This window comes from Eumetopias jubatus, unplaced genomic scaffold (genome assembly GCF_037043125.1).
Source record: "Eumetopias jubatus isolate StellerSeaLion01/CBP00866 unplaced genomic scaffold, mEumJub1_p1.0 scaffold_10, whole genome shotgun sequence".
Lineage (NCBI taxonomy): Eukaryota > Metazoa > Chordata > Mammalia > Carnivora > Otariidae > Eumetopias > Eumetopias jubatus.
The window spans coordinates 3,460,605-3,485,353 of NW_028274816.1; the positions used below are offsets into that span (position 1 = coordinate 3,460,605).

At 38.7% G+C, this 24,749-nt stretch overlaps 1 protein-coding gene across 1 annotated transcript in view; it reads right to left on the reverse strand.

The window, feature by feature from the left end:
- The window catches only part of SHCBP1 (SHC binding and spindle associated 1), a 29,722-nt gene extending 5,502 nt beyond the window's left edge, over positions 1-24,220 (reverse strand). Inside the window, exons 1-10 of the mRNA XM_028091233.2 lie at positions 24,104-24,220; positions 20,986-21,153; positions 20,695-20,810; positions 19,049-19,257; positions 13,765-13,857; positions 9,966-10,199; positions 9,707-9,875; positions 9,291-9,411; positions 5,359-5,490; positions 4,600-4,718 (exon numbers count right to left, since the gene is read on the reverse strand). Coding sequence (XP_027947034.1) covers positions 4,600-4,718; positions 5,359-5,490; positions 9,291-9,411; positions 9,707-9,875; positions 9,966-10,199; positions 13,765-13,857; positions 19,049-19,257; positions 20,695-20,810; positions 20,986-21,153; positions 24,104-24,212 — 1,470 coding nt within the window. The 5' untranslated portion in view covers positions 24,213-24,220. The remainder of the gene's footprint in view (positions 1-4,599; positions 4,719-5,358; positions 5,491-9,290; positions 9,412-9,706; positions 9,876-9,965; positions 10,200-13,764; positions 13,858-19,048; positions 19,258-20,694; positions 20,811-20,985; positions 21,154-24,103) is intronic.
- Positions 24,221-24,749: the final 529 nt, after the last annotated feature.

Consider the following 24,749-nt stretch of genomic DNA (forward strand, 5'->3'; position numbering starts at 1 on the left):
AGCAGGGAGCCTGCTTCTCCCTCTGACCCTCTCCCCTCTCATGCTGTTTCTCTCTCTCTCAAATAAATAAAATCTTTAAAAAAAGAAATGAAAAATGAAAGGCACATACAGAAATAGAAAGTCTCAGCAAAGAAACAGAAGATATAAAGGACTAAATGGAAATTTCAGAACTCAAAAATAACAAAAAGCTCCGTGGATGGGCTCACCAGCAAAAAGGAAAAGACAAAGCAAAGATTCAGTGAACTGGGAAGACAGAACAACAGAAATTACCCAATCTGAACAACAGAGAGAAAATGCACTGAAAAAGAAAAGTGAATAGAGCCTCAGGGACCTGTGGGACTATAACAAACTACCAATATCAAGAATGAAATGAGACAGCAGCATTGACCCTACAGACATCCAAACATTAAAGGAATACTACAAAGAACTCAAAACATGTAAACTTGACAATTTAGCAGAAGAGATGTCACCTGCCTCCCCAGGCTGGTGTGAGGCCTAAGAGGCTGGGTGGGAGGTGGTGCATATAACACCCGTAACACCAGAAGCCATGCTGCCACTGCCAACAAACAGGAAAGCCCTTCACCACCAACCTGGTGCCCACTCACAGGAGCTCTGTAACCTCTGAGCATATCTGTTAACTCACCTCATGCGAAATAGGTCATTTGAACAGCCCTATAACTACTTAGGAAATTGAATTCATAATTTTAAACCTGCCAAAAAAGAAATCTTCAGGTCCAGATGGTTTCACTGGAAAAACCTACTAAACATTTAAAGAATTAATGCAAGCTAGGGAAGGGAACACTTCTAAATTTGTTTTATGAAGCTAATATCCTGATACCAAAACTTGACAAAGACAGTGCAAATAAAGAAAACTTCAATATCCCTCATGAATACAGATGTAAAAACTCCTCACAAAATATTAGCAAATATAACACAGCAATATATAAAAAAATATACACTATGACTAAATTGTGTTTATTCTAGGGATGCAAAACTGGTTCAAAATTTGAAAAAACAATGTAATCCACCATTTCTTTTGTCCAAAAAGAAAAATCATGTAATCATATGAAATGATGTAGAAAAAACATCTGACAAATGTCAACACACATTCATTATAAAAATTCTCACAAAACAGAAATAGAGAACTTCTTCAACTTGATAAAAAATATCCACGGGGCACCTCGGTGGCTCAGTCGGTTAAGTGTCTGCTTTGGCTCAGGTCATGATCTGAGAGTCCTGGGATAGAGCCCTATGTCGGGCTCCCGGCTCAGCGGGGAGCCTGCTTCTCCCTCTCCTTCTGCCTTTCCCACGGATTGTGCTCTGTCTCTCTCTCTCTCTCTCTCAAATGAATAAAATCTTAAAAAAAAAAAAAAAGAATATCTACAAAAAGCCTACTTACCCTTGTACTTAATGGTATAATACTGACACATTCTCCCTAATATCAAGAACAAGGTAAAGATGTCCACTCTGACCACTCTTATTCAACACAGTGCTACAAGTTCTAGTCAGTGCCATAAAGCAAAAAAAGGAAACAAAACCATACAGATCAGAAAGGAAGAAATAAAACTGTCCCTATTTGCAGATGACATGATTGTCTACATAGAAAATCCCAAGGAATCTACAACACTCCTAGAACTAAGAAAAGTCAGGAAGGTCACATGATATAAGACAAAAGTCGATTATGTTTCTATATAGTAGAAATGAACACATGGAATTGAAATTAATAACACAAGATGACTTATAATCACTTAAAAAAATGATTTACATACAAATCTAACAAAACACATACAAGACTTGTATACTGAAAATTATAGAAATGCTGATGAAAGAAATCAAAGATGTAAACAAATGGGAGAGACACAGTGTTCACAACATTGGAAGATTCAACATAAAAAAGATGTCCATCCTCCCCAAATTGATATACAGGTTTACTAGAATTCATATCACAATCTCAGCTAGATTTTTTATAGATAGAGACAATATTTTTCTAAAACGTTTATTGAAAGGCAAAGGAACTAGAATAGCTGAAGCAATTTTAGAAAAGACAAATAGAGTGGGAGGAATCACTCTATCAGATTTTAAGACTTTACAGTAGCAGGTTATGGTGGAGGGATAGCTACACAGATCAGTGGAACGGAATAGAGAACCCAGAAATGGGCCCACACAAATTTCCCAGATGATTTTTGACAAAGGTGCAAAACCAATTTATTGGAAGGACAGGCTTTTCAAGAGATGATGTGGTTACAATTGAACATCTATGGACAAATAAATAAACCTTAACCCAAAACTCACATTTACACCAAAATTACTCAAAAATAGATCATGATCTTAAGTGTAAAATGTAAACTATAAAATTTTTAGGAAAAAAAAATAAGAGAAAATCTTTGCGATCTAAGGCTGGGCAAAGAGTTCTTACACTTAACACCAAAAGCACTACCCATACCAGGAAAAATCAATAAATTGTGCTTCATCAAAATTTAAAGCTTTGTTCTATAAAAGCCTGTGTGAAGAAAATGAAAAGATAAGCTATAGACTAGCATAAAAATCTGCAGGGGCACCTGGGTGGCTCAGTCGGTTGAGCATCCAACTCTTGATTTTGACTCGGGTCATGATTTCCGGGTCATGGGTTCAAGCCCCAGGTAGGGCTCTGAGCTGGACATGGTGCCATGGCTGGACTTGGGATTCTCTCTCTCCTTCTCTCTCTGCCCTTCCCTCCCCGCCTGCTCGCAGACATGTGCGCATGTTCTCTCTCAAAAAAAAAAAAAAAAAAATCTGCAAAACAAAATACCCACCAGAGGACTAGTATCTAGAATATAAAAAGAACTCTCAAAACTCTACAGTAAAAAAGAATAATCTAATTAGAAGATGTGCAGAAGTCACAAATAGACATTTCACTGAAGAGAAGGATGGCAACATCAAAAGGAATGAGATCTTGCCATTTGCAACGACGTGGATGGAACTGGAGGGTGTTATGCTGAGTGAAATAAGTCAATCAGAGAAAGACATGTATCATATGACCTCACTGATATGAGGAATTCTTAATCTCAGAAAACAAACTGAGGGTTGCTGGAGTGGTGGGGCGTGGGAGGGATGGGGTGGCTGGGTGATAGACATTGGGGAGGGTATGTGCTATGGTGAGCGCTGTGAATTGTGCAAGACTGTTGAATCACAGATCTGTACTTCTGAAACAAATAATGCAATATATGTTAAGAACAAAAGAAGAAGAAGAAGATAGCAGGAGGGGAAGAATGAAGGGGAGTAAGTCGGAGGGGGAGACGAACCATGAGAGACGATGGACTCTGAAAAACTAAATGAGGGTTCTAGAGGGAAGGGGGGTGGGGGGATGGGTTAGCCTGGTGATGGGTATTAAAGAGGGCATATTCTGCGTGCAGCACTGGGTGTTATGCACAAACAATGAATCATGGAACACTACATCAAAAACTAATGATGTAATGTATGGTTATTAACATAACAATAAAAAAATTTTTAAAAAAAGAGAAGGATGGCAAGTAAGCATATGAAAAAATGTTCCACATCACTAACCACTAGGTAAATGCAAATTAAAACCATACACCTATCAGAATGGCTAAAATTAAACAGTAAAAATACCAAATGCTGGTGAGGATACAGAGAAACTATCATTCAAACATCATTGATGGGAATGTAAAATGATAGAACTACTCTGGAAAAGTTTGGCCATGTCTTTAAAAAGGGTAAACATGCAGCTACCATGTGACCTACAACTGCACTCCTGGGCATTTACTCCAGAGAAATGAAAACTGTTCACATAGTAACCTGTGCACAAATGTTTGTTGCAGCTTGATTTACAATAGCCAAAACCTGGAAACAATCCAGATATCCTTCAACAGGTGAACAGTTAAACAAACTGTGCAACAACCATATGCTGGAATACTATTCTGCAATAAAAAAGAACAAACGTTTGGTACCCACAACTTGGATGAAGCTCCAGAAAACTGTGCTGAGTGAAAAAAGCCAATCCCAAAAGGTTATGATGATTTACATTTACATAACATTCTTGAAATAGTGAAATAACAGAAATGGAGAAGAGAGTGATTTAAAAAGTCTGAAGGAGAAGCAAGTGGATGTCACTATCAAAAGGCAATATGCAAGATCCTTGGAATGATGGAAATACTCAACTTGACTGAGTGGACGTTATCCTGTTTTGCTATTGTACTACAGTTTTGCAAGATGTTACAACTGGGGGAAACTAGTACAGAATATACATATAGGATCTCTCTGTATTACTTCTTACAACAACATATTATCTCAGCAATTCTCTCAAAATAAAAAAATCTAATTAAAAAACAAAAGCAACTGAGCTTCAATTGCTACAAAATCATTTATAAAGTTAAGAAATGTGAAGGGTCTAAATTTCTCAAAGTTATCACAGAGAAACTGAGATTTCTTATTTTTCTTCCTTATACAACTGAAATCTGCCTGACTTAGTACATAAAAGTGCCTGACCTGCTTTGAAGAAAGAGAACAGGAGTCTGCATTTACATGTTGGCCCCACACTTTGTTTATGTATTTAGAACTTAAACCTAAACTACTTCCCCAAAGGATAAGAGATTTTCCTACCTTGGCACCATATAAATCCGAGTTCTTCATTAAAAATTCTGCTGATGTTCGCACTGTGACTCCTGTAGTTTCACACTGCAGCACACAGTTTTCCAATGTGGTCTTACCACGGTGAATGACTAGGATGAAAACATGCAATCAAATGCTTTTTGTGTGTTTTCCAATATTAGAAATGGTCTAGAGCTGACATTAGGTGGTCTAAATATTTCTCTAGCTACCATTTAAACTTTGTTACTGGAATTACAAATTCATAGTATACAAAATAATGACTAAAATCTAAAAGCAGCATTCTTAAAAACAAATGAATTGATCTCAGAAATGCAAAATCGGGTTAAAAAGCACTTGTCATTACCAAAAAAGTATCAGAAAGTAACTTTCATGAGTATCTTGGAAGGGAGAAAAAAAGGAGACCCAATTTAAGAAAGGGGAATACAGATTCTAGAAAACCAATACCAGCACAATGTGAATAGAGCTGCATTGAGTCTAGGGCTAAGTCAAACACAAAGAACACAGACCACAATATTGGAATGTTTAAAAGAAAAAAAATGATCACAAGGAAACCAATATTAAACTAACAAATTTTCAAGAATAGACTGAACTATTTTTCAGAGTAAGCTTCCTAAGTCATCATGTCATATACATAAATAATCAGCCTTCCATATACTCAAAAGTGGTTTATTAAATTGCATCTTCCAGGAAAAGTAAAGTTTTCTTTTAAAACCTGAAACAAAATAATACAGGAAATATTCAGATACTTACTCAAGATTCCTTCTACAGCATCATGCTGAATAAATTTTATTCCTGAGATTTTAATATTCACACCTGTACAATCCACAAAAGTATCTCCTTTGCCCATCTTTTCTATCACAATATCATCTGGTAGACCATATCCTAAGGAGAAGAACAAGAGCATTTAAGATGGGTGAGGGGAAATGTCTAAACATAAAATTGCTACAATTGATTTCTCTATTTCAATGGCTCCAAATGATATGAGACCAGTCAACCAACTTGCATTTAAATAAAATCTAATTATCTCCCCACATATCTTGTTTAATTTAAACCAGGGTATACAACTTTTAATAATAACAATTCCTCAGTTTGCCCCCATATCAGGAAGACTACCCAATCAACCATCTCAGACTAACTCAGCAGTAAATTTGCTTATAAAACTGCTATATAAAAATAAATAACCCTAAATACAGCTGGTTCAAAAAGCTTTAAAGCATTTAACCCTTACAGGTTTTTTCCCAACTCTAAATTCTATTATTCTAATATAAATTAGGTTTAAAAAACCTAAGTATTTCTCAAGATTTTCTGATTTTAGTATTCTCTTAGACTGACTTAGAATGTGACAAACTGACTTAAAACCATTTTAATTATTGAAAAAATAGGTCTACCTTGTGAACCAATAAAAAACATTGGATCTCTACAAATCCCAAACTAATAATATAGGCCAGACCTCTGAACAGGCATACAAAAAACTGGACTATCAGAAAACTAGAGAAGTTGCCTGACTTATCATAAAACAAAAGCATACAGACAAAGCTGTAAGAAATACCTCTCGTTGTCTAAGATGAGTCTTTGCTTGAGTAAATGAAAGCAGTCACTACATTAAAGGCAAAACCAGTGAAGTTGTACTCAAAGGACACAGACAAGCTTTCAGGGGCAGTGAAGGAGAATGCAAGAGGATTCCATACTCAGGAATGCTGCCAGTGGTGGACTCTGGATGACTGGATTATAAGTATTTTTTTTCCCTGATTCTTTTTGTGTCTGCCTGTAGTTGGAACATTTTCTATAATAACCATTATTTTTTATCATCAAAAAAATAAAAAATAAAATGTCATATTGAGAAAAAAACAGATTACTGCATAAACAAGCTACATATTCTTAGTAGTTTAAAACATAAAACCATCACTTAAGTGAATATATGTTCTAAACAAGAAAGAAAAACCCTACCACAAGTACTGTTAACACCCTACACACAGTAGGTACTCAATTATATACCTCCTGTGATAAGTGTTAGCTATAGATCAGAAAAGATATCAGATACCCTTTAATCTTACTCATGAACAAGTACTCCATAAATTCACATTAGAGATACCATAGGATTTCCCAAATTCTCAGAAATGCCTTCTGTCAGTAAATCTAGTTATCTTTACACTTAACTATCAGAATTCTATATGGTTATTTATTACACTTTGGCAATTTCATTATTAATATCCTTACCAATCTAGGAAGAACTCTTATCCACCATACAATCTATAGTATCAATGCTATTTTCACTAGGCCAAAAAGTAAAGTGTTTTTATTGCAGTGATTTATCCTGCAGATGTGTTATTTATACACACACATCTATCATATATCAAATATTGGAGAGGAGAAAGAACAAAAATTACATAAACAAAAAAGGGGGTGAGGTGATGTACTAGTGAACAGCAGGAAATTAAACTCCCAGCCTTGCTTCCATTAAGAAGTTTTGACAAGATAAAGAACATAGCTTAAGCAGTTTGTGAACAGCTGCACAAGTCCCAAAATGATAAACAATTTTTTGCATTACAAGCTTTATTGCTAACTTGAAGCTCTTTTGGTAAATAGTTGAACAGGTGCATCTAAATTTGACATGTTATAGAAATACACAGGACCAAGATGAACAATTGTAAAGTAACCTAAATTTAGGAATCACTCTAAATGTACAATAAGATTATGACTGCTAAAAAGTTATTTTTAATAGAATCTTTCAACATAAATGTTCTCAAAAGTACACTTTGGTTACAATACGAAGTGTACAATTTGACATTCAGCAAGCTTTTATTTATTTTTTTCTCTAGAGAGAGAGCACGCAAGAGCATGAGTTGGAGAAGGGCAGAGGGAGAGGGAGAGAAGCAGACTCCCCACAGAGCGTGAAGCCCATAGCTGGGTTTGATCCCAAGACCCTGAGATCATGACCTGGGCCAAAACCAAGAGTCAGACAGTCAACTAACTGAGCCACCTTTAAAAGCCCCTCAGCAAGCTTTTAAATAATTAATAAGGGTGCCTGGGTGGCTAAGTCCATTGGGCATCTGCCTTCAGCTCAGGTCATGATCCCGGAGTTCTGGGATTGAGTCCCTGCTCAGTAGAGTCTGCTTCCCCCTCTAACCCCCACCCCTTGATCGTGCTCTCATTCTCTCTCAAATAAATAAATAAATAAATAAAATCTCTTAAAAAGAAAATTAAAAATAATTTAAAATAAAAAATAAAGAATTAATAAGACAAAAGATTTTGGTCCACTTTCAAGTTGGACCTATACCTATGCAAAAATATGTTAAATTTAAAAACAAAAAACAAAAAAACATGCATCAACATATCCATAACATAAGAAATAAGAGTAAGCAAGAAATAAAAAATACTAAACTCTAAAAAAATATTGGTAGGAAAAATTTTTATTCTAGAAATGAGATTTCCTCGGGCGCCTGGGTGGGCTCAGTTGGTTGAGCGACTGCCTTCGGCTCAGGTCATGATCCTGGAGTCCCGGGATCGAGTCCCGCATCCGGCTCCCTGTTCAGCGGGGAGTCTGCTTCTCCCTCTGACCCTCCCCCCTCTTGTGCTCTCTCTTTCTCATTCTCTCTCTCAAATAAATAAGTAAAATCTTTAAAAAAAAAAGAAATGAGATTTCCTCTTCATAAACCACCTACAATCTAGAAAATATACTTCTTCCTAATAGTCTTTTTTTCTCTATGTGCTTGTTTTCCCCAACACATACAAAGAATCATACCTCAAGTTGCTCAAACATGGAGTCAATCCCCCATACACTTTTTTTTTTTAAAGATTTTATTTGACAGAGAGAGCACAAGCAGAGGGAGAGAGAGGGAGAAGCAGGTTCCCTGCTGAGCAAGGAGCCCGATGTGCCACCCGATCCCAGGACCCTCGGATCATGACCGAAGCCGAAGGCAGCCGCTTAACCGACTGAGGTACCCAGGTGTCCCCCCAATACACTTTAAATACTCTTAATATTTTAAGGCAACTCATAAAAAGGAATGAGATCTTGCCATTTGCAACAACGTGGATGGAACTGGAGGGTGTTATGCTGAGTGAAATAAGTCAATCAGAGAAAGACATGTATCATATGACCTCACTGATATGAGGAATTCTTAATCTCAGGAAACAAACTGCGTGTTGTTGGAGTGGTGGGGGGTGGGAGGGAGGGGGTGGCTGGGTGATAGACAGTGGGTAGGGTATGTGCTATGGTGAGCGCTGTGAATTGTGCAAGACTGTTGAATCACAGATCTGTACTTCTGAAACAATGTAATATATGTTAAGAAAAAGAAAAAGAAGATAGCAGGAGGGGAAGAATGAAGGGGAGTAAGTCAGAGGGGGAGATGAACCATGAGAGACGATGGATTCTGAAAAACAAACTGAGGGTTCTAGAGTGGAGGAGGGTGGGGGGATGGGTTAGACTGGTGATGGGTATTAAAGAGGGCACATTCTGCGTGGAGCACTGGGTGTTATGCACAAACAATGAATCATGGAACACTACATCAAAAGCTAATGATGTAATGTATGGTGATTAACATAACAATAAAAAAATATATTTTAAGGCAACTCATTTGAAATCAAATGGATTAAATCATATTCTTAGAGCTTCAACAAGATGAGTGACTTACTGTTTTCTTAAGCGTATCATGCAAGAGTTTGGTTGCATATCCCAGACTCACCTTCCAGCTCAATGGAATCAGCAATGGCGAATGTGCCATGTACCATGTAATGGCCAGGACAAACAATCACAGTGTCCCCTTCATAGCAGGCATTTATAGCAGACAACGGGTCACTATGGAACTAGAAAACAACAACAGATTGCAAATATAGACCCCCAAAATGGCAACCTACATATCACTCCAGGTACCCTCCTGCTTCACTTTATAAAGGGAACCAAAACTGCATACTCAAGTATCTCCTCATGATCAACACGTGCTTGGTAATTTACTAATGCTGATGAAAGGCAGGGCTCTCACTACTACCCATTTCACAAAAAAACAACTCTGGTAAGCTCCTGTAAACGCTTTGTAGGATTCAGGAAAACCGGAGTGAATCAGAAGAAAAAAAGCCACCTGAGGTAAAAACCTCCTTTTACCTGAATTTCTGTTTCCTCCTTACAAGGCTCCTGACAAAGCCTGTCCCTGAGCAGAGATCGCAGCAGACCAGTCATCATGGTGGAGGAGACCACATGCATGACCTTCTGACCATTTGGACGAATGCCCTTTGCTTGGATGTTCGAATTCTTCTGATAACCAAACACGTATCTTAGAGAAACCAACAGAGCCATCAGTTCTTAGTAAGATAGCTGGTTAGAAAAGATGCCAACTAACTAAGAATAACAAAGACACACATACCTCAACAAAGGATTCTCAATGAGTTTTAGCTTTTGTTTCAACTGTTCAATCTCTGAATACAATTTTAACCCTTCAACCATGGAGATGTTTTCCTGCTCAGAATCAGAGTTACAATTTGACAAACTGCTTCTCAGATTTAAAAATGTCCTGTAACTCTCCTCACATTGGGACAACAGATTGCGGTAATCAACAATAAGTCCTGAAGGAACTCGGTCTTCAAGGATGTCATAATGCCTGAAAGTTTAAAAGTAAATTGAAATCCACTGCCTTTCTGACACATTTTCCTATCATTAAAACAGCCCATTTAGTCCTCAAAAACCAGAAAGAAAAGCATTTTATCGTACATAACTCAGGTACATGTAAAGTCTTTCTGAATAGCGCTCTATTATAAGTGGAAGCTATTGAAAGTTTTAAGGACCACTTCATTAAGGTCACTAACTTTTCTTGTTTTGGGGAGTTGCTGGGTTTTGTCCTTAGATCCAAGCATTTGTGCTTTAGAAACACTGAAATTCACATTTTACCATTTGTAATCATTATTTAATAAAAAATGATGTTCTCATACATTAGATTCTTTTTTTTTTTTAAGATTTTATTTATTTGTTTGTCAGAGAGAGAGACAGGGAGAGAGGGAACACAAGCAGGGAGAGTGGGAGAGGGAGAAGCAGGCTTCCCGCGGAGCAGAGAGCCCGATGCGGGGCTCGATCCCAGGACCCTGGGATCATGACCTGAGCCGAAGGCAGACGCTTAACAACTGAGCCACCCAGACGCCCCTCATATATTAGATTCTTAATAAGCAGATGTCAGAGGGCAATCTGGGGGTGTGGGGTGGGGGGAGGGAAGTATCCCAATAGTTTCACAACAATGTTGAAGATTACCATATTTATAGGATCAAAAATTAAAAATGATTCAAGCATTGGGTTTAGTCCTTCTTCACATTTAAAGCACTACAGCACAAAATTATGCTGAATATTCCCTTAGGAAGATTATTACAGTATGTTTCAAAAACATAAGTCTTTGGGCGCCTGGGTGGCTCAGTTGGTTAAGCGACTGCCTTCGGCTCAGGTCATGATCCTGGAGTCCCGGGATCGAGTCCCACATCGGGCTCCCTGCTCGGCAGGGAGTCTGCTTCTCCCTCTGACCTTCTTCCCTCTCGTGCTGTCTCTCATTCTCTCTCTCTCAAATAAATAAATAAAATCTTAAAAAAAAAAAATAAGTCTTTGAGATTCTCAGAAAAAAATATAAAGCTGCCATTACTAAACTAGAGAGTGATTAAAACAAAATAACCTTGTATTGGACAACCTTATTGGCATTTAAAATTTATTATTACTTTATATACCTTCTCAAACATATAGACAGAACCAAAGTATTTCTAGATGCAATAATTTATGAATGTAGAACAATCACGTTAATGGATGTGAAATTAATGGATTTGAAAATAAACTGCAATTTTATTGTCATTACCTACAGTTTTAAATAATTGCTTTATTTCTCAGTTAAAAATGTATTGACTAGCTATGCCTGAGGCCAGAGTTTTTCAACCTTGGCTGCGTATTAGAATCACTGGGGAGCTTTTAAAAATACAAATGCTCAGGTCCCCATTCAGACCAATTAAATTGGTCTCTAGAAGTAGAGAGGTTTTTTTTAAAGTTCCTTGGGGAATCTAATGTGCAGTCAAGGTTGAAAACCATTGCCTTAGATGATGTTTTTTCAACTTAGTCATGCTCTAAATAAGATAGGGGGAAAAACAGAACCACATCCTAAACAAATTTACATGAAATTACAGTTAACATTCAAACAGTATTTAAAATAAATAAAAAATAATTTTTTTCCACTTTTCAAGTAAATGAATTAGGTGAAGCTTGAAAAGCATGGATTTTGTCTGCTTTGGTTAATCCATACTCATTTAAAGATATTCTAGAAATCCACTTTGCAAACAAACAATTGGGAACCAAACCACTGACTGCTTGATTAGGTCTATTAAGTTATGAAGATTAAGACTCAAATTTTAGGGCGCCTGGGTGGCTCAGTTGGTTAAGCGACTGCCTTCAGCTCAGGTCATGATCCTGGAGTCCCGGGATCGAGTCCCACATCGGGCTTCCTGCTCAGCAGGGAGTCTGCTTCTCCCTCTGACCCTCTTCCCTCTCGTGCTTGCTATCTCTCATTCTCTCTCTCTCTCTCAAATAAATAAATAAAATCTTTAAAAAAAAAAAAAGACTCAAATTTTAAAAGAAGTTTCTTAGCATTTCCAATATCCATGCCAATCAGCTAACTTCTTCTCATTAAAGTGATACTTTGTGGTCTGGAAGCAATGAGCCAACATCTGTGTCTCAGACCCATAAGCTTTGAAGCACAATGTTTTGAATTAAAAAGGAAAAACATTTACCTTACAGTACAAAATCAAGACAATATGGCTTGATTCCCTTTAAATCCTGCCTGTTGATAACACTACTCCTATCTTTGCCTAGGGACCTTTTATAGAGTCTGCCTACATTTGATAACATTCCAGTTTCCCCAACAAGTACTGTAGTTTCTTCTCCATAACTGAAAACAATTCCTCCCTTAGGCTTTCCCACCTGCCAGTGATGTACAAGGTATATATGTAAATCATTTCTTTTTTAACATGTAAAGCAGTCAACTCAGAATACAGTCCTTTCCAAGATCAAATTTGCTAGATACACGATACTCACCTACCATTACATTTCACTTCAATCAAAACCAGTCATTGCTTTCTAAGAGCAAGTGTACCAAAACTAGAAAATATGTAAGCTTATTGAAATCCTGGCATTTTATTGAGTACACTATGGGAAAATAGGAAATGCACAATGGAAAAATTGGAAAGGCTAAATAGAAATCATACATAATTCTAAATCAGGTAGAACCATTAACCAGATTTTTCACATATTTTTTTACTTATTATTTACTATATAAACCAAGAGAAACTTACTAAATACAATTGGGTTCCACAAAAATGTAAAGGGTTACTGCCTTATCTTATGTAACCAATCATCTTTCACAGAGGAAAAAAAAATTTTTTTTGAGTGCAAGTTCTAATTTCTTATTGCAGCGCTGCCTTTAAATTACCACTTATGAATACAAGAAAAATTACCTGGTCTTAGAGTACCATCTAGTGGAAATCTGAATGAACATTTAACAAAATCAGTGCAGAACAACTACTTGGGTTGCATGGTTAAGCTAGGTTTTTTATAACTTAAGCATTTTTCCCTATTAAAATATGACAAATTAGAAAAAGAATGTGTTTCAGTATTTAGGAAATTTTTATGCACCACCAATATTAACTGTTTGGTATTTTCATCCATTTGTCAAATAAGATTCAAGGACAAGAACTTGACAAAACACCCTGAAATAACTCTGTTAGTTTAACCTAGTGTGTTTTACTGTAGGAACTTAGAATAAAGCCAAATATTTTTTAAAGTATTCTTTTAAAAAAGCAAAAGTCTTCTATAATTCAACTAATTTCACTATTTTTCAAACTGTCTTTGAACTTAACACAGAGCTTTTTTTTGTTAAACACATTAGCTCAACTAAGTTTTAACTTATAAAACAGTTAGCTATTTAACTTCAATGTCCCTGAACTCTGCTGTTACTCAGTTTATAAACTATGAGTAGGTTACTCTGCCCTTGCACAAGTTTCATTTAATAACTTTTCAATGGGTTATACTATTTGTATGGTGGCCTGTTCTTCTGTGTGTGGGCCCCTGAAGTATATATACACCAGATGGGTAAAATTAAACCATGGACAATTTTTCCAACATGTACAAGGTCACTAATAAATACTTACAATCTCAATCGAGGTTCAACACATCTGACAAAATAATCATACTCATCCTCCTCTTCTTCATCCCAGCTCCTCCAAATGTTTTGATAGAAAAACCTGAAAAGGAAATTCATATCATTCAAATTCAATCACTGGCTCAGTGTTAAGGTTCTGGAGGGGTGCAAGTTAAAGAGTAAAACAAAACTGTATCGGCTCCAGTAGACAATGTCGCATAAATGTTAGACTCGATAGTCATGAGTCATAGAACTTCTATGGACTGGCTAAAGAAATTTTTCTACAACACTGGTTCCATTATGATCTTTAATTAGAACTATTTATTGGGGTGCCTAGGTGACTCAGTTGCTTGAGAGTCTGCCTTCAGCTCAGGTCATGATCCCAGAATCCTGGGATCAAGTCCCAGGTCAAATGAGCAGGGAGCCTCCTTCTCCTTCTCCATCTGCCCCTCCCCCCACCAGCTCGTGCTCTAAATAAATAAAATCAAAAAAAGAAAAAAAAAAGATTTACTGACCATCTGTAATTGGGTGGATGGTAGTGCCATTTGTTAAGACAGAAAAGACTGGTAGAGAAACAGGTTTAGGTTAAGAACAGAGTTGTTTTCTCCATGTTTGAATGGAGATGCCTATCTGACCTCCAAGTGGATGATGTCAAGAGTGAAGATGAATATACAAGCCCAGAGCCCAAGGGAAAGGTCAGGGCTAAAAACAAAAATCTGGGAGTTGTCAGCATATTGATGGCATTAAAGCAACAGATGAGATCATCTAGGGACATAATATAAAGCAGCAGGTCTCAAACCTGGCTGCATGTTAGAGTCCCCTTGGAAGCTTTTAAAAATTGGTTCCCAAACCTATTCCAGACCAATAAAACAGAATCTTTGGGGGAGTTGGGGGTTAGACACAGAATTCAATTTTTTTAAACCTCTCCAAGTGATTTAACCAATTTTTATTATGGAAAATTTCAAACATATACAAAAGCAAGTAGTATAATGAATACCATGTATGCATCACCCAGCTTCAACAATTATCAATGCATAGGCAATCTTTTTTCATCTCTGCCCTACCCACTTACTTCTCTGCTCCCCACCCCCACCATCCCAACACTGGATTACTTTAAAGCAAATGTTAAACATATAACATCATTCACAAAATTTAGTACGTAGCTTTAAAATAAATCTTTATACCAAGAAAATGTTATAATTCCCTTAATATCCAAATATCCAGTTAGTGTTGAATTTTCCCTATTCGTCTCTTTGACTATTGTTGCTGTTGTTGTTTTATCATTGGCTTGTTCAAGTAAGGGTCCAAACAAGGGTCAACCATTGCATTTAATTAAATCACTTTTATTCTATAGATTATCCTCCGTCCTTTTCTCCTTGCAATTTATCTAACAGTTTTCCACACTCTGAATTTTATTGATTGCATCCCCATGGGGTCATTTAACATGTTTTTCTGTTTCTTTTACTTCTGATAAACAGATAGTAAGATCTAAAGACTTGATCAGCTTTAGGAAAGATTTTTTTTTGGCAAGGGTACTTAAAAGGAGACACAATGTACTTCCAACAGGAAGTATATGATACCTGGTCATCTCCTCTGATGATGAGGTTAAGAAACCATTGGATTCAGGTTTGACAGTCTGATCCATCCACTACCAAGTTCCCCTTGTGAGTTTTTAACCAATGGTTGTAGTAGCCAATCATGATCATTGCCTAGAAACTTTATTTATTATAAGTTGTAAAATATTAATATTCTGATCCTATCATTCTTTCTTCATGTATTAGTTAGAATACTCCTATAAAATAACAATTTCAGGTGATTCTAATGTGCTTCCAAGGCTGATTAAAGAGAGAGAAGGGTAACTAGTCTAGGATGGATCCCTGCGTAACTCCAACATTTTAAAGTTTTGAGCAAGAGAGGAAAAGCAGGTCAAGATGACTAAGAAGCTGGAGGGGAGTGTGTTAAAAAGATGGGAATGATCAAATAACTAGAATGTGATCAAGAGGGAAATCAAGATGTGATCAGAGGGTGATGAGGAAGGAGAACATGGAGGACTTTGGTGACCTCAAGCACAATTTCAGTGGTGCTGTTGGGCAGAAGCATTACTGGAATGCCAAGAAGTGCAGACTGAAACTACACAGAACTCTGTCAAGAAGTTCTGCTGTGAAAAGGAGCAGTGAAGATGAAGCCATCTCTTAATCCTTGTAGATTGGACTGCCAGTCTCTTCATCCTCTAGAGTCATCTTTTCTGTTGTTCTTTGGCGGGTTTTTTATTTATTTATTTATTTTTTTAATTTGAGGGGGAGAGAGAGAGAGCACAAGAGCAGGGGGAGGGAGAAGCAGACTCTCCACTGAACAGGGAACCTGACACAGGGCTCGATCCCAGAATCCTGGATCATGACTTGAGCTGCAGACAGACGCTTAAAAGAGAACCACCCAGGTGTGCCCTATAGAGTCATCTTAAAAAAAAAAAAAAACGAACCTGAGCATGCCTTTACTCCATTAAAAAACTGCTGGCTCCTGCCCTCAGAATGAAGTTCAAAATCCTGAGCGTGGCAGTGTTCCATGGGTTCACAGTCTGGCTCTAGAGCTCCTCTCTTGCCTCAGACCTCCTACATGCCAACTCTCATTTCACAAGCTCTTGCAAACCTCCGTGTGACATGCTGGTCAGGCTGTCCATCTTCTCCACCTGGTGAGCTTATACCTACATTTCAAGACCCAGCTCAAGTAGTAAGCTCACCAGTACCATACTGGATATTCATACACCATTCACATCTGCACCTCCTCCGGTGTTTATTCCCTCAAGACAGAAACCTTGACTTCTGCCATATCCACTCATATCTCCTCATCCCCCAGATCCACTCCACCACCAAGTCCCAGCCATCCTACCCTGTCAGAAAGCCTCCATGTGTCCTCTCCATACCCCACTCCCGTCCACTCTCTTGCCCCTCCCCTGGTCTTCCTAGTCCATCTCCCTGCATTTGTTTTCCAAACAGCAGCCAGAACGAACCTTTTAAAACACAAAGCTGATCCTATTCACCTTTGAATAAAAACCTTTCAGTGCTTCCCCAGTGCTCTTAAAGACAAAAATGACTAACTGGCTGACAAAGCCCTGCATATTTTCCCTCCGGACAACCTATAAGCTGGTTTCCTAAGCCTCCCCCATTACTGTCTGTGTTCCAGCCACACTGGCCTTTCAGTGCCTTAAACTTACTCAGCTCCTGAACCTGTTCCCTCCCCACTCCTGCCATAGTCCCTTTCACCTTGCCAACACTTCAGACTCAAGTTCAAATGCCATTTCCTCAGGAGACAACCATGTAACAGTCAGTGACCTAGTCTTAGAACACTCTACCTCTTCACTGCACTCACTGCAGTTTCCAATCACATATACACTGTTGTGTGATTAAGATTCATCTCCCACCTTTAGATTGACAGTCCCCTGGTGATGGTGATTGTGTCAGTTTCATGTATCAGTCAAATCTCCCCTTCAATTCAGGACCCAGTACTTGAATATTCATTGAATAAACAAATGAGAACCTGAATAATTTGAAATTTTCTGGGCATGACCAGAATCTGAGCCCTCAAAATGAAGAATAAATTTAGCTAGACTCACCTTCAAATAATACCATTACTAATTCTAAATACAAGTCTTTCTACCAACTTCAATACCCCTAGAGATTAGCTCCCTGACTCTTAATTTCCTAAACTCATCATTTATCCCTTTTCCTTCAAATGCTTCAATTCACAGATTTTTTTTTAAAGATTTTATTTATTTATTTGAGAGAGAAAGAGAATGAGAGATAGAAAGCACGAGAGGGAGGTCGTGAAAGGTCAGAGGGAGAAGCAGACTCCCCGCTGAGCAGGGAGCCCGACACGGGACTCAATCCCTGGACTCCAGGATCATGACCTGAGCCAAAGGCAGTCACTTAACCAACTGAGCCACCCAGGCGCCCAATTCACAGATTTTTTTCAAGTGAGAGAAACATAAGAGAATTATTCTGGTTCTGGACAGAAGCCAGTTGTTTAGATTTATATTGCTTGGCCTAATACTGAACATATAGGGTTAAAAGTTCTTGGATACAATTAGAAATTTTCCATAAGATCTTGGAAGCAGGGCCCGAGAAACATCCTGCTTCTTTGTAGAGCATTCAAATTAAGCTCAGCAAAACCAGGTTAACTCACTAATGGTTTAAAAACTGAAAACTATAAGACATTATGCCACACTATTAACATGATCATTATATTATCCAGTCTCCCAGTTCCTAGAGGCATAGAAGTCCATTTTTAAATAGACAAAAGTCAGCCTTCCTTAGTGAATATACTTACAACACAGAAGATCCAAAAGAACTATCTGTATCAGTAACTATCTGACAAAAGATTTATCTGATGATGGTTATCAGAGGGGAGGTGGTTGGGGGGATGGGTGAAATAGGTGATGGGGACTAAGGAGTGCACTTGTGTGATGAGCACAGGTGATGTATGGAACTGCTGAATCACTATATTGTACACCTGGAACTAATATAACACTGTATGTTAACTACACTGTACTTAAAATTAAAAAAAAAAAACAAAACGCTCACCACTTAATCCAGGTAGGAGCTTTCCTCCTCACTCAAAGGACAAGGAGTGCACAAGCTCAAGTGGAAATCAAGTATTCCAAAAAAGGTTGAAAGGCATGAACATATACCCTAAGGATCCTGAAAATGACCTAAGAAGACACCTTCTTTGGCCAGATACATTCTTGGGGCCAGGGCGGGGGCGGGGGGGGGGTGCGGGGGGTGTGTGTCTTTTATCGGTACACAAGACATGGTGTACCACCTACCTCACTTTCTCTCCTTTCCTCATATTCAAGTACATCAACCATAAACCTTAGCATCCAGAACTTTTAAGAGTTTCTAAACATATGCAAACCAAATGAAGAATCCCCTATCCTTTGTTAACATTTGGGGACACTGAATGAAAGCTATACAGGAATCCTGTGTATTTTTTTCAACTTTTCTGTAAGTCTGAAATGATCTCAAAATGAAAATTTTTTATAAAAAATCATATTATAGAATTATTAATAAATACAGATAAAAAATAGTAAAAACATCCAATTCTTCTTAGACTGTTTTCACTTTTCTGTATATTCTTTTTTGTTTGTTTTTTAATTTTTTATTGTTATGTTAATCACCATAAATGACCAACTTTATAGTATGAGTTTTAAATCTGGGTATATAACACAGACCAGAATTACTGCATTTCATCCTAAGTTTCTGGCCACGAGGTTATTTTTATCAACTCTCCTCTCTTCCTACCTGACATGTTCAATTGCAAGAGCTGTCTGGTCAAATACTCCAGAATCATCAAACACCACCCACAGCTCCTGCAGGGGCAACCGATGTTCCTTCAAATTGAGGAGCTCATTCATACACTCCAAGGTAAAAGAGCTCACTTGAGATTCACAGAGGTATGGGTCGGCAAGCCTCACCACTGCCTTCAAGGCTGCAAAGTCCACATCGGTGACCTGAAATTTAAAATAATATGACTTACATGGAAATCAAAATGAAGATACTTACAAAACACTACTAGTAGCCTGATTTTTTTACACGTGTAATGGGAACAGGGAGCCTTCTTCCATAATATAAAAAATAAACAAGAAGGGCCTGGCTCTTACCCAAATGGAGCTTACACTGTAACTGAGGAGACAAACAAGACGGTGATGAGCATGTGACAAAGTGTAACCAGTAGGGGTGGTGGTCTGATTTTGCTGGGATGGTCGGGAGAAGTCACTTCTTAGCTGTGATGTACAGGACGAAAGGGGAGCACCCATCTGAAGAGCAGGAAGGTGAAAAGGCCCTGTGGCAGAGAAAAGCTTGGCTGCTGGAGTAGCAGACACGCAGTATTTTTTTGCTGGAACCAAAGGAAAGAAACGGGCCAGGAGGGGGCAGCAGGAGATGAGGTGAGAGAAAAGGCCAAAAAGATCAGGACAGAAAGGGCATTGGAAGGAGCTTGGATTGTGTATTCTCTAGACAATGAGAAGCCACAGAGCCAACACCAGGGCTTTGGTGAATGCAATGCATTCGAGGTTTTAAGCAGAGGAATGACACATTTCTCTTTTAAACAATGACTTTGACAACTTTTAGAGGGGGATCAGGGTGGAGGTGGGGGGCTGGACGTGGACGGCCGACAGGGCAGTTGACAACATCACCATAACCAAATTAACAGGCCTTTACTGCAACCAAAGATATTAACATAATACAAAATTTAAATCACCAGGAACAGCTGCAACCCACTGCCTCTTCCATAATCACTGCAGTAAATGATGTCATTTTCTAAAAGAGCTGCAGCAACAACTTGTATTCTCACTCCCTGGTTTAACATTTTAGGTTAACAGGGTTTTCTGTAGTCCAGTTAACAAACACTGAGAAAAATTCACAGCTGTAATTAGAGTGCAAATTTAAGGTAAAAGGCCCAGTCAGTTGAAAAATAAGATTGTTTTTACTTTTGACAATGGGACACATTATCAAGAGATTAACCACATATCTACAAATTTGTTAGGCAAAATATAGGCCAGTTTTAAAATGGCTGTTTGGTTTTGGTTTGAGTTACTTAATGGACTACAACTTAGAAGGTAAAAAATTGAAATTCTGTTGACTTCATAATGAGACCTCTTTATTTTTTAAATGGTCTCAAATACCTCCTCCACTTCATAGGTTTATAATTCATTTCCCCTTGTCAAAGGACACTGGAACTTTAACCATCTCAATTCCCTGGTAGCTCCTCCTTGGCTGCCTTTAAAATTTGCAGAACACTTCATATACCATGACAATTAGATGTGAAAAACATGCTATTTTCAATCAGCTCATAAACTTTAATTAAAAATAAGCACTTTGGCTGTAACAGTCTGAAGGAAAGTGCTTTTAGCCAGAGACAAATGTCTTAACAACAGAATTAAATTTACCTCAACCAGCACCTCAAACACATTAGTGTGCCAGACTGCCCGCCATCCAGATGGTTCAAGGACCTTCTCCAAGAACTCAGCTGTGAATTCTCTTACTTCAGACGCCTTGCAGTCAGCTACAAACAAATTAAACACAATAAGAATTGAGACTGCATAAAGCAGAGAAAAGTTAATAAATCCACTTTCTCAGAACCAACTGGCAATCTGGAGACTGAGACAGACAATCTACTTGTAAACTGAAAAGATAAAAGCAGAAAAAAAAAAAGGAAAAGAAAAGAAAAACCTACTCACCTAAAATGTAATCTTGATAAGCTTTGAATCGCTCATAGAATAAAAGTTGACTTGTCTGGAATATTTCTGGGAAATGAATCTTTCCTGAAGGCACAAAACTTGGTAAACTAGAACCTGGTTTATCATGATTGCTACAATCACTGCATGAATCTTCATCTTGGAACAGACCTAAAAGAAAAAGGAAAATAAGCAGGTTTAACTATCCCAGACACCTCCAGTGCTTATAGACTGCTTCTAATTTCATATCCTTGCTTAGAAATTCCAAACAAAATACAAACAAGGGATTTGGGTGTGATGTTTTATTTACCTTTATCACTGTCAGAAGAAATTAGTTTTCCAAACTTGAAAATATCTCAAAATCCAAGTTCTACTTCAAAACAATAAGAACTTAAAATCTTTCATAGGTTAGGTCTTTGTTGTTCTGTGAAGTTTTTCAGGGAGGCAGAGAAAAAGGGTTTTTTGATTCACTAGAAATCACTAAAGATCTCCTTCAAAGGATAAAGCTATGATTCTTACTATAGTTAGCAACTTAAAATGGTCAAATATCTTGTTATTTTTTTTCCCAAAACAATTCCATAAAGCTGCATTAAAGTTAGGAGCTGGTTTCCTATATTCCTTCACAAATGAGCTGAAGCCTCCCTTTCTTTTCTGCAATATCAGTCTGTCAATGGCCCCTCAATAAACAGGGATAAGAGATTCTTAATACATAAGGTTTACTTCACTAAAGCTACTTCGCTAAACTTTCCTCCTGATTTCAGTGACTGTGTCTAAAGAAAGGATTAGAAAATGCTAATCACATTAGGTTTGGGCTATATGTAATTATGTTTCATAAGGCATGATTTGGTCAGTGGCATATCTAATTCTGTATAATACGATGTTTTTAATAGACAAAACAACTACTAAATAAACAATGCTGAGGGTAGCATTTAAGCTGGCAAAATAGTCTCCACAGGTTGTTTCAGGAAGGGTATCTGAGACTATTATTAACAGCAATCTTTCTCTCCACCACACCCCACCCCACCACGCCCTGCTCCTCATATTCTCTCCTTCCTTCGACTTCTTTGCCTCTATTCAGGCCACCAGAACTACTTGATCCCACAAATGACCCACAGCCTACTCAAGTCTACTGCTCACATGCTAATGCACATGAGCCTCAAAGGACATCAATACCTCACTAGCTGTGTGGCAATCTCTCTGTGCCTCAGTTTCCTCTCCTATAAAGGGAAGATGAAAATAGCATGCCTATTTCAATTAAATTAATTAAATTACCTGTTAATCACTTACAACAGTACCCATCAAATAGTATATATAAATGTTTATTAATGAAATAAGGGGCGCCTGGGTGGCTCAGTCGTTAAGCATCTGCTTTCAGCTCAGGTCATGATCCCAGGGTCCTGGGATCGAGCCCCGCATCAGGCTCCCTGCTCCACAGGAAGCCTGCTTCTCTCTCTCCCACTCCCCCTGCTTCTGTTCCCTCTCTCACTGCGTCTCTCTCTGTCAAATAAATAAATAAATTCTTAAAAAAAAAATAATACCTTCTCACACCCATTAGGATAGCTATTATCAAAAAACAACAACAAAAACTATCAAGGAAACAAGTGTTGGTGAGGATGTGGAGAAACAGGAACTCTTGTACACTGCTATAGGCAATGGAAAATGGTACATGGCTATGGGGAACAGTATGATGGTCCCTCAAAAATTTAAAAATAGAATTGCCATACGACTCAGCAATTCCACTTCTGAATATATATCCAAAAGAACTGAAAGCAGGATCTCCAAAAGATATTTGTACACCCATGCTCATAGCAGCATTATTCAATAGCTAAGAGGTGGGAGCCACCCAAGTGTCCATTATTGGATGAATGGATAAGCAAAAGGTGATATCTACATACAAAGGAATATTATTCAACCTTAAAAAGGAAGGAAATGCTGACACCTGCTACATCATGGACGAACACTGAGGACATTTCATGAGGTTAAATGAAATAAGCCATTCACAGGAAGACAAATACTGTATGAATTCACTGATATGAGGTACCTAGAGTAGCCAAAGTCATAGAGACAGAAAGTATAATGGTGGTAGCCAGGGGCTGGGAGAGGGGAATATGAAGAGTGATAGGTACAGAGTTTCAATTTACAAGATGAAAGAGTTATGGGGACTGATGGTAGTGACAGCTGCACAACCGTGTGAATATATTTAATACCACTGAACTATACAGTTAAAAATGGTTAAGATGGTAAACTCTATGTGTATTTTAACACAATATAAAACAAAGACTACCTTACTTCCGCACAATTCTTTACAGCCACTTTGAAAGTACTAATTTTCACACATTATTTCAATTCACCTTCAACATTCTGTAGGACCATGGCTCTGTTTTCCAGATAGGAAAACTAAGGCCAAGTGATTTTTGCCAGTTAACAAGAGGGATTAGTAGTGGAATTAAGTCACATGTATGTTTTCTCCCTTTGCCAGGACCCTTCCCACTACATAATCCCACTGAAAATGTTAAAGGAAAAGTCTGAACAGCTTAAAATATTAGGAAAAAAAAACATAACGGAATCTCCATAAAGAGGTAGACAGGACTGTAAATTATACTTGGGCTCTATTTATAGACTCTGCCCCATCCTGGCTCCCCTAACTTTGGGCGTGTCAGCTACTCTCAGTGCTCAGGGCAGCTACTGAGGCCAAGGGTTCACGTTTCTTCTCTTTTGGGAAAGGGTTCGTGATCTCCTCTGAGAATGAGATGAAAAAGAGGAGATGTCTCTCCACAGATGAACGCGCAAAAAAAACAAAAAACAAAAAACAAAAAACCCGGAAGCCCACCCAGACCTCCAGGTTGGAAATTCCTGAGCGGGCCCAACCCCCTTCCGTGTCAAGGAAGCTGAAGCCAGATGGGGAGAGGGGAAGGGGAGATGCCCAGGGTACCTCCCGACTTTGACGTTCTGAGAACGGGTCGGAGCCTCTCACAGTCACCGCCGCCACCCTAGCCAGCCGGGTCCGGAAGGCCGATAAGACCCAGGGGCCCTCGGAGGGTCCCGACGCCCCAAGCCACCGCGGGGGACACGGTCGGCTGCTAGGAGGCGGCTCCTCGGACCCGACAAGACGGGTACTCACCTTTCTCCAGAGGCGCTGGCTCCTCCTCGACCGCCCAGCCCGTGCGCTCCGGCTGCGGAGTCATAGCCTGCGACCCCAGCCCGACACCCGCCAGCAGTCCGTCAGCCATTTCAAATTTCCGCGGGCAGCCGTCTAGCCCTGGAACAAAGTGACGCAGGCGTTTCTGATTGGATGGTGGGCCGAGGCCCTCGGGCCAATTAAAGGAAAGCGTACGTTGCCGCGTTTCCGAACGAGCTCCGCCCTCTTCCAGCCTCCTCTAACCCCCATAACCGCGCCTTTGCGCCACCTGCTGGGCGGGCGGACCGCTCTTCCCGTCCAAGCTCTTGGTCTTTTGTTTACTGTGACTAATGTGGACAAAATTGAACTGGAACATAATTTGGGATGATTTCTGAAACATTACCAAACCATGCCTGGAAAGGGGTATTAGCATAAGAAGCACTGAATTGGGGATCAAAAAACATAGTATTTAGACTTGTTTCTGCCATTACTAGTGGTATTACCTTAAGCAGGTCACTTGACCTGTCAGAAGATCATCTTCAGTTGTAATAGTGCATTGGCCTAGGTGGCTGTGAACTTTTCATCACTAAAAATCAGCCTCAGTCTCTCTCAACATCCCCCCCACCTCTCTCTCATTTGCTGTGTATGC